General features: G+C 42.4%; 1 protein-coding gene across 3 annotated transcripts; it reads left to right on the forward strand.

Annotated features, from left to right (window-relative positions):
• Window positions 1-29: 29 nt before the first annotated feature.
• On the forward strand, window positions 30-10,049 carry LEPROTL1 (leptin receptor overlapping transcript like 1). Of its 3 annotated transcripts, none has more exons than XM_083481609.1 (4): window positions 30-151; window positions 5,332-5,407; window positions 6,602-6,788; window positions 7,249-10,049. In XM_083481609.1, the coding sequence occupies exons 1-4, from the start codon at window positions 70-72 to the stop codon at window positions 7,363-7,365; spliced, it is 462 nt and encodes a 153-aa protein (XP_083337735.1). In that variant the 5' UTR covers window positions 30-69; the 3' UTR covers window positions 7,366-10,049. The 3 variants fall into 3 exon arrangements, with proteins under 3 accessions (XP_083337735.1, XP_083337736.1, XP_083337737.1); XM_083481610.1 differs by lacking the exon at window positions 30-151 and adding an exon at window positions 2,212-2,456; XM_083481611.1 differs by lacking the exon at window positions 30-151 and adding an exon at window positions 2,642-2,955.
• Window positions 10,050-10,564: the final 515 nt, after the last annotated feature.

The raw sequence follows: 10,564 nt of genomic DNA on the forward strand, positions 1-10,564 counted from the left end.
CCGATCGTCGCCCGGCAATCCTATTCGCTGGATGGAGAAGCTCCTCTCCTCTCATTGGCTCTGCTGGCTATGGGAGGCGGGGCAAAGCAAGCAGCAGCCGGGAACCAATGGGCTTGTGCTGGGTGTACATTAGAGTGTATCGTCTCTTCCGGTGAGTCAGTGTCAACAAACAAAGGCCGCTTACAGGGTCCCCAACTGTTTTTGGACTACAACTCCCATGATCCCTTTCTACCAGGACCAATCGTCACGGGTGATGGGTGTTGTAGTCCATCGACAGCCGGCGACCCAAGTTTGAGGAACAGGGGACCGGACACGGGAAAAGTTCCCCAGTAATAGTAGATTATTATTGTGGTTATTTGCTGGCAAGCAAGCTGGAGTCTTGTGGCACCTTACACACATTCAAGCACAATGTGTCTTGAGCTGTTGTAGGCAGGGCTATACTTGCACAAATCCATGAAGGAAGCACGACATATATGATGCAATCTATTACTCAGCTGTGCAATGCACTGTATGATTCAGTTAAGGTTGTGAACAGTGGAGTTTTTTTTAAAAGAACCTGACCTTTTAGCAGCAGCTTGATCTATGGGTAGTGAAACCCCTGGATGGTTAAGTCCAGTCAAAGGTGACTATGGGGTGTGGCACTCATCTCACTTCAGGCCAACGTTTCTCCACATACCGCTTTCCGGGTCATGTGGCCAGCATGACTAAACTGCTTCTGGCGCAATGGGACACCATGATGGAAACCAGAGCGCACAGAAACGCCATTTACCTTCCTGCTACAGCGGTACATATTTATCTACTTGCACTGCTGTACTTTTGAACTGCTAGGTTGGCAGGAGCTGGGAACGTCACCCCATCATGCGGATTTGAACCGCTGACCTTCTGATCAGCAAGTCCAAAAGGTTCAGTGTTTTATTAGCACAGCACCACCCTCTCCCTTCGACATTTACTTGACATTATAGTAAAAGTTGTTGGCTCCTTTATATTAAGTAATTGCAACAAAATGATTTTTCCAGTGCCATGGATATTTGACCTTTTATTCCCCACTCCCATGCACATTCAATTGTATTAATTAATCTGTGCAGATTTACAACACGCTATGCCTTCCATTTGCTTTATAGAGCATACACAACGCCACCTTAAACAAAAACCCACAATAATCATACACATATATTTGTTGAGAGCTGTTGTGAATGTCCTAGGTCAGGGAATCTCTGTATGCCTTCTGGACTTGGTGGATTGATCGTTTACCTTGAATCATGGTGCAGTTTCCAAAAATAAGCTCAGACACTGGTACAATTCAAATGATTTTATCATTTGCATCTTGTTGCACACGCAACTATGAAATTGCAAAGTTAAGTGTTATACAAACAGTTTTAACGTGGTCTCACAGAAACCTGCTTAAACTATCAAATTAGTAAGAAGAACCAGCCTATGAGCATGTTGAATGGTGATGAAGGGAAGTCATGAGGTTGGAGGGAAAAGGTATAAAAAGGAGGCAGGACAAAAGGTTGCATGAATTCCATTCCCTTTTGGTGTCTCGGCAGCAGGACTGCATCATTCCCTGCTCTTAAGAGATCCCTCCGTATCATCTTTACCTTTCAAATCATAAAGTTGTAGAGTTGAAAGGGATCCCGAGGGTCATCTAGTCCAACCCCCTGCAATGCAGGAATCTCAACTAAATCATACATGACAGAACAGTATTTCCCATGAGGTTCAAGAGTTGCCCACCTCCAAATACATTCAGTCAAAGAAATAAGAATATAAGCAGGTGGGTAACATATTTCATTGTCGGCGGGGGGGGAGGGGGCGGGACTTCCGGGTTCATGGTCGAAGCCATTCAAAAAAACACATTACCCCAAGTGAAAGCTGCCTACGCAATAGACGAATCTAGAATATTCAAGTGTAATAGGTATTATTGGGCACAAACACCACCTGTCAGGAGTTCACGCTGTTTCCAGCTCAGTTCTTATTTTACGTGAAAATTAACGCTACTTTAATTCTCTTATCTCTATATTACAAGGTGGATGGGGCTGCATTTGGGAGAGAGTGACTGTCCTCCGTTAATATTTTAAGAAGGAGACTGAGCTGAAGCCGGTTTGCAATCAAAAGTCCCTTCTCCTTCTCTCTTTCATTCTCGCTTTCGTTGGATGAGCCAAAGTGCCATCCGACCCCATCTTGCCCTAAAATCCCTGTTCCTATAGACGTGTCTTATTTCCGCCCTGGAGGAAGGAGCAGGTCAAACGCCCTACAGAACCTGCAAGTTGCGCCCTGCGTGTCCATCTACCCATTTCAAAGTCTACGGTGCCATCCGGCTTCTGCCCTCCCGAAGTCCTCCTCTGTTCTGAAAGAGCGCTCACTTCCGGGTTCTGTCTGGCCGTCTTCCTCCCGCTCTGTGGTTGGCTGGGAGCGGCCTGTGCGCGACAATAACAGCAGCATCATGGCCGGCATCAAAGGTAGCGCCGCTGTGGCGGTTCTGAGGAGGGGTGGCATGGAAAGGGCCTGGGAGCAAGGCGGGGCGGGGGGGGTGTCTTCCGTGCCAGGCCCGGGAAAGGACGTCGCCCCTCTGCCCTGGCGGTGACGTCTTCTGGCGGGGGGGGGGAGAAGAGGGACCGCGTTGTTTCCATGGCAACGTGCGCCTTCCCCGCCTGTGAGGATGCGCCGTTTGGCTAGAAAAGCGCGCAAACGGAGAGAGTGTCTCGTTTGTCTCTTTCTCTGCTGCCCCCAATACCTGGACCCACATTTGGAGGCCTGTGTGGGGTTGGCGCTCCCCACCCATCACGTCCGTTTCCGACATCCCTAGGCATGGGCCGGGTCGCAAGGCGAGCCCAGTGTTGTTGCCGGAAGCAAGGCCCGTCTCACAGGAGTTTTAACTTTTCGAGTTAGCGGGTGTAGGAGATGCAGCTCCAGAGCATGTGCAGAGATAGTATTTCCCCCCACTTCCCCCAGAGCCAGGTACTGGGGCAGAACAGGGAAGGGATGACATCTTAATGTTACTGTTAATTATTAAATTTGTATACTGCCCTTCTCATGCGTATGTTCACAACATAAAAGTGCAATATAAAAAACCAGAAAATTATTATTATTGTTACAGTGGTACCTCGGGTTACATACGCTTCAGGTTACAGAGTCTGCTAACCCAGAAATAGTGCTTCAGGTTAAGAACTTTGCTTTATGATAAGAACAGAAATTGGGCTCCGGCGGCACGGCAGCAACAGGAGGCCCCATTAGCTAAAGTGGTGCTTCAGGTTAAGAACGGACCTCCAGAAGGAATTAAGTACTTAACCCGAGGTACCACTGTATTGCCCTTCTTGACAGCTCTCTGAAGGTATCCCAGTTGTCATGCAAAATGAAATCCTGGGCTCTGCAAACCTTTGGACTGCAACCCGATGCACACTCGTGGGAATGGGCATGGCTAAACTCTATCAGCCAAGCTTTGTGGTACCTTAAAATGCAATAAACATTGTGATCCTGTGCCTTTCCAGGCAGACGCAACGTCCCGCTGAGTGCAGTGGGGCTGCCAAATAAGTGCATGTAAGATTGCAGCTACACATTTATTGCAGCATAAATGATGAACCTGGTCTCTTCCACAAAAGATCCTGTCACAATGAATTGGTTAGTCTGAGGATGGAAATGACTTTTTTATGGTTTTGTTGCATTAGACTATGCAGCTTCTTCTGGAATTCAGTACCATTTAGCTTGGAAGAATTTTCTGATTAAGTAACACACATAGGTTTGCCAATGTTTCTCAGACTCCTAGCTGTGGTTGGGCTACAACTCCCATCATCCCGGACCTGCTAGCTAGAGGTGATAGCTAGGGATGATAGGAGTTGTATACAACAACAGCTGGTTTGAGAAGCACTGAATCCATTCCAGTAAACTTGATCTTGCAACCTATTGAGTCTACAGTAAAAGTTACCAGATGCAAAGGAGGAAGATGAGGCTCCTGCGCATCTAAATAACTGTTTATTTGACACATTTCTTATTTGTCTCTCATCTTGAAGTGGTTCACAATGTTAATCTTACACCTTTAAATAGCAATATGCATACATACTTGGAGGGAGGCTGGGCTAAGTTTGGTAAATAGGAAGGAGATTTGGTACATTGCAAGCAAGAATAAAAGAAAGTGGAGTGGCTTTATGAGAAATGTTACTGATTTGGTCAGTGATACTGGGGCAGAAGGGACACGGGTGGCGCTGTGGGAAGAGGTAGACACCACCGTGGGAGCATGGCCGGGACGGGAGAGTGCTAGAGTCCTGTCTAGTCAAATTGCGTGGGATCAATTCCAATCTGTTACCTCCGAGGATGTGGACAGGCTGCTTGGACGAGTGAAACCAGCCACCTGTCTCCTTGATCCTTGCCCATCCTGGCTTATAAAAGCTAGCCGGGAAGGGCTGGGCGATGGCCACATGACCCGTACGCCGGCTCCCTCGGCCAATAAAGCGAGATGAGCGCCGCAACCCCAGAATCAGTCACAACTGGACCTAATGGTCAGGGGTCCCTTTACCTTTACTGGGCCAGACAACAGGGAAGTGCTGATACCTTAATACACAAACTTTTATAAATTAATACAAAAGTAAGCCTTTTTGAGTTCAAAAATGAGACTTCATCTTATGTAAGTACATAGGATTTTGCTTTTGTCTTGAACTTGCTGGGTATACTTAGGTAAGCTACTTTGTCTCCGTGTCAGTCCCAGTCTGAAGTATGGAGAAAATAATATTCATCTACCTTAAAGAGATGTTGTAGGAATGACAGATGTAATTTTTGCGAAGTGCTATGAACAGTCATAAAAAGGCTATATAAATGCTAACACTTTTGCAGTCTTAACAGTTAAGTCAATATCATTTAGTAATTTATTTACTGATGTCCTTCCTTTCCGTGAAATCAGCAGCAACCCAGCATAAAATTGGGTTCTCACCAGCAGTACTTAAATACAACAGAACAGTCATGAGATCCCCAATTATCAGCATCAAATTTATAAAGTGTAAATATAACTGTTTTTCATCTCACATAATGCATTACTTGTATTATTTTCATAAAGAACGTTCTACCAGGAGCTGTCAAAGCAGTTCACAGCTTATATAGATGTAATTTTTGGAAAGGGGGCCTTCTACACTGTTTTGTATTGCCCCCCTCTTACTTTTTTCCCAAGCTGGAGTTGCATCTTTGCTATTGTATGGTATATTCAAAGTGACTGGAGGAGAAGGCTATTGATGAGAGGAATAGAAGTAGTACTCTGGTCTCCCTTCTGCCCGCAGTTCTTGTTAGTAGAGGGGGAAAACTGATCAAATATTTTGGAGGACTGATACAGTTTTATGTCTGTCTTTACAGCTTTGATTAGCCTGTCCTTTGGGGGAGCTGTTGGACTAATGTTCCTGATGCTTGGTTGTGCCCTTCCGCAGTACAAGTAATGCATTTTCAAAAGCATATTCTTGTTTGCTGTTGTCTTAGTTTCCTTTTTAATTTCTAACTCTCTTTTCTTACTTCATAGCTATTGGGTTTAAGTAAGCAAACAAAACCAACACCAATTCTGGCAAATCACTAGCACCCCTGCTGATACTTTTGAGCAAGAAAAAGAAACAAGCTATGGTCTTATGTCAAATCAGACAATTAGTCTACAAAGTCAGTAACATCAGCATTAACTGCAGACTCTTTAGCGTTTCAGACTGTCTTCCAGACCTGTCTGTCAATGCCAGAAATTGAAACCAGGGTCTTCTGCCATAGCCCTTCCCAACATCTGCCAACTGAGCATAGACTCTAGCTATGTGATGAAATTCTAGTTGTAATTTGCAGCTACAAAGGTGCTCTGCTCATTGTAATCCATATTGGATAGTTCAGGGTTAGCCAATTTGACCTCCTGGCGCTGCCGGACTATCCCATTATTTCTGCCTTTTTGCCATACTGGCTGGAGTTTATGGGAGTTGGAGTCCAGCAATATCTGAGGAGCACCACATTGACTTATCTCGGAATCGTGAATAGACTTGGAGATAGAAAGCCTCTCAGGTTGTAATCCAAAAAGTTTATTCTTCTGAATAAACAAAGCAATAAACAGAGTGACTTCACAGCTTCAATCTGCCCTACAATATAGCTTTGGGTAACAGCCTGAACTATAAATTGAAACAAATGATATGACTTTCTATTCCACTCTCTTCAATGCATCAATTTTGTTACTTCAGTTGAATAGTTGCTTATATTCTTAATAAATTTGTTCTCCTTAAGGTGGAGATACCAATGTTAAGAGATTATTTCAAAAACTGTCATATTAGGTCTAAGCATCAAAATCACCGGGGCTGATGTAAATCAGTAGTGCCTAAGCTTTCTTACCATGTATCTCATCTGGCCCTAAAGAAATGGTCCCTCCTATCCCAAAGGGCACCAAGCCTTCAGTTAGATGTTTAGCTGGACTTGTATTTTCCCCCAGCTGTCTTTGAACATGACTTTTATTTGCATTATCATGAATTATTACATTGCTTATATATGGGTGTGGCTGTTTTATTGTGTTTTGCTGTGTATTGTAAAGGCAGACTTACTTTATCTAAAGATACTCTGAGGACAAGAGGAAGAATACCTGTAAAATGTTATTTGCTTTCTTTTCTTCTAGCGAATATTGGCCTCTCTTTGTCCTGTTCTTCTACACCCTTTCTCCAATTCCATACTGCATAGCAAGAAGAGTCGTCGAAGACACAGATGCTACAAGTAATGCCTGCAAGGAACTTGCCATATTTCTTACGACGGGCATTGTTGTCTCAGCATTTGGGCTCCCAATTGTGTTTGCCAGAGCACTACTGGTTAGTAATTCCTTCTTTTGAGCATGTGTTTCACTGTGGTGTTCTGTTTGTTTAAAAAGTGAGAAGCATAGAACAGGTCAAACGATGTTGCGTAGTTTATAAAGCTTGTAGGCAGGACTCTGGATTATTTGTAAGAGCATCTGGCAGATATAGAGCCCAGATTATGGTATCAGGCACATAAAACTGTTGAAACAAATAGGATTTGGCCCTAAACCGGATCTATTTGGGAAGCCACCTGGGAACCCTCTGAGCTCCTAGGAACAATGGGTTCCACATATAAGCAAATATTATAAATGTAAGAAGTGGCTTGCATCCAATGTAATCACTCTGTGAACGGAAGGAGCTTCTTCCATTCACAGAGCAATTACGTTGGTTGCAGCTCTATAGGTAGCATAATGTGTATGTGTTTGTTTGCTTCTTTGTATATGCCATGTAACTCTCCTTTCCCCCTCGACCATAGATACGCTGGGGGGCCTGTGCGCTTGTCCTCACAGGAAACACAGTCATCTTTGCTACCATCCTAGGGTTTTTCTTGGTATTTGGCAGCAACGACGACTTCAGCTGGCAACAGTGGTGAAAAGAGCTGGAAAGAGAACTATCGGCATCTTGTGTCATTCAGTGGCCATCCATCCAACAGCAAGAACGGGCAATAAAGCGAATGTACTCTTTCCACAGAGGGACTTTAGGTGTAGGATACTCTGTAGTCACTTTTCCTCTCCTTTCACGTTCAACTTCTAACGTCTTGCTTGATTTAAATGTTATTAATTGTTGATGCTGTTTTAGTTTAATGCTTTACTTTAATGTGGGGATCAGAATGCTTAAATGTGACGTTTAAATCTGTGTTTTTCTTTTTTTCTGTTTTTTTGAAGAACATAACTGCGTTTAAATATGAAATCGATCTTTTGACCATGAATTATTTTTAAGCTACAATGTACAATCGTGTAACCAAACTGGCAGCAAATGGAGGTCACAGTCCAGTCATATGGAAGTGTTTTTGAAGCCCTATCGTGCACAGGTATTTTTTGAAGTAAGTCCCACTGAGTTCAATAGGGCTTACTCCCGAGCAAGTGTGCATAGGATTGTTCACATGTCCTATTGGACTCAGTAGGAGTGAAGCATGTGCTCAACACTCACCCCCTTTTGAAATAAATAGAAAGTGCTTAGATATAGCTGGCATGTGCTGTTTATTAGTAAATGTGTACATGGATATGGGATTTTGGAAGTGAAGTGTAAAGAGCTGAAGGGAGAAGCACTTAGCAGCTGATTAATGGGTTGCTTGTTTCCATAGACAGCTGAAAATGTGATAATGCCAATAGTATGGGGATAGCTTTTAATAAGGGGAATTTTTTTATTATTTTGGAAGTTTATGCTCATTGTACAAATATTTTGCAAGTTTTTATTGTTGACACTCCAAATGAGGAGGGGGAAACTTAATTTCTCAATGGGAAGTGGAAGACGTCTGACATTTAAAATCCACTTTTAAAAAAATCCCATTTTGAAATCTTTCTGTTTATATGTATTATACACTTTGAAAAACTATGAAGTCAACTCTTTATATGTTTTACCAAAGGGGAGGTAAAAGGAACACCCATGTAACTACTGATTATGGGCACAACTCAGCCAGAAGATCTCCTGCACAGGCCACATAGAAATGAATGGTAGTGCTCTTGTCCAGCTCCCTTTCATTGTCACCGTGACAGGTGCAGGAGAACTACTCAGTGGATTGCACCCACTATGTTTGCAAAGTATAAAAGGAGAATTTCTGCTTCCCTTTTTAATTTATTTTATACATGGTATAAAAAGGCTTTTCAAATGTAGATTGAAACTTTTCACTGTAGGTAATAACTTACCTAACAGATCAATTATTGTATTGATATACAGTCAAAGCTTGGCTACCTTGCAGATCTTTGACTATGAAGGTTTTATAGTGGTCCTGTCAATGTTCCGGTTTATGCATTAATAAATGTTAATCATAATTGTAGTTCTGTTAGAGTATATTACACGTACCATACAATATTTATATTTGTTGCATACCTCTTAATTGTCTTTTCCATTAACCATAAATAACCGTATTTTGTAGACCCAATTCTTTTGGAGTGGTGCTTTGCTGGTGACTCGTTAGTACAATACTCAGATGTCTCTGTCTGTGCTCTCACACTGTGCAGTCATGCAAACTAGCCAAGTCTAGCCAAGTGATATAGTCACCTGAACACATTCATTCCACTCTTAATATAGCTTTCTGCTGGCACAACTCAGTGGAGCTTTCTTCTTTCCTTCCCTGACTGGTTCATAGACATGCATGCTCCACAGTGAACCCCTGCGTACACATCTAGACATCACTCACCTCCCCAGCATCTTGGGAGGGTGAGGGGCATCTGGATAGAGATAAAGGCAGTGAGTATGTATTGGTCTCCCACTGCAAGTAAGAGAGTTGAATGGAAGCTCTTTGCTGCATCCTTCTACTGAGAGAACTCAGGGTAGGGAAGCTGCACCATGTCCTCCTTCATGTGCTGGCATCATAAAACAAAGGAGTTGATGAACAGATTGTAGTTATCAGGGCATCAGACTACAGAAGCATAGGCGATGAATGGGTTCTGTTTCTTAAAAATAATGTGATACCGACTTAAAATTTAAAACTAAGCCTGAGGGTGATCTTGACGGTTACATCCCTATTGTAACTTCAAAAACATTTTTGTCCTGAGATTCAAGAGGAGAAGAGGGACATGTACAAAGTGATTGTGAAGTACTTGTGCCCAGTTATTTGAATCCTGGTCCAAGTTTTAAATGTCTGAACGTTTTTCCAGGTCTTTCAAGGATGTTGAAGCACGACTTCTGCATGACACAGATATTTATGCTCTCAAATCCCTGAAATTCCTTTGGAAATTCTTTACATTGACAGTGGAACAGTTGTAGCTGTCAAATAGATGACTCATTTAGTGATCCTTCCAATCATGTATTATAGCAAATGAGTTCTCTTCTCCCCTGTTGTACTGTTATTTTTCATTGTGAAATTACTGGCTACTCTTCAGTTGGGCGCCAACTCTGTTATATTTAATAGTAGTGTATTTTCTGTGTATTAATTGTGTGGACAGCATTGTGGTGGTGATCTTGCTTATTTTTAGACATAGTGCTGTCTCCTATTATCAGGTTAGACATTTGAGAGGTATGTCTTTCTTCATGTAATATGCACTGAGCAGCATTGCCATCCTTCTACAAAGAGAAATTTTGATGAGAAAACAATAAAAAATTTAAATATCAGAATGTTTTGGCTTTTTAATGAGCATTTTCTCTTAATAACCAGATAGAAAACCAGCTTCACTATAATGTGTGAAGTAGTTTTTCATGCTTGGAGAGCAGCAAGCCAATTATCTAATCCTGATATATAGACGTTAGTTGGTCTGATGAAATTGGCTCAGACAGTCAAATAGATCTATGGCTTGGCTCTCTTTATGACTTGTGCCATCAGCTGAACATATAAGCAGAGCTGTGTGTACTCCCCATCTAGAAAATAAAAATTCACTCCAAATTCTGTCTCCTCCACAAATTCACAAGTTGCAGGAACCCAGTTTAGCAAAAGTAAAAGTGATATTGATGTAAACGTTTACAAAATAGCCCAATGAACTACATATAATACAATAAGCTAAAAATAATACAATCCAAGGTCACTGAGTGTATACAAGCTAGTGCCACTATGTAAACCAAAACTAGAGAAACAAGATTTTCCATTCATAGAAAAGGGGTAAAAATGGTTTACATCAATGGCACTTTTATTTTTG

The sequence above is a fragment of the Podarcis liolepis genome, assembly GCF_965112155.1.
Source record: "Podarcis liolepis genome assembly, chromosome: 17".
NCBI classification, from domain to species: domain Eukaryota; kingdom Metazoa; phylum Chordata; class Lepidosauria; order Squamata; family Lacertidae; genus Podarcis; species Podarcis liolepis.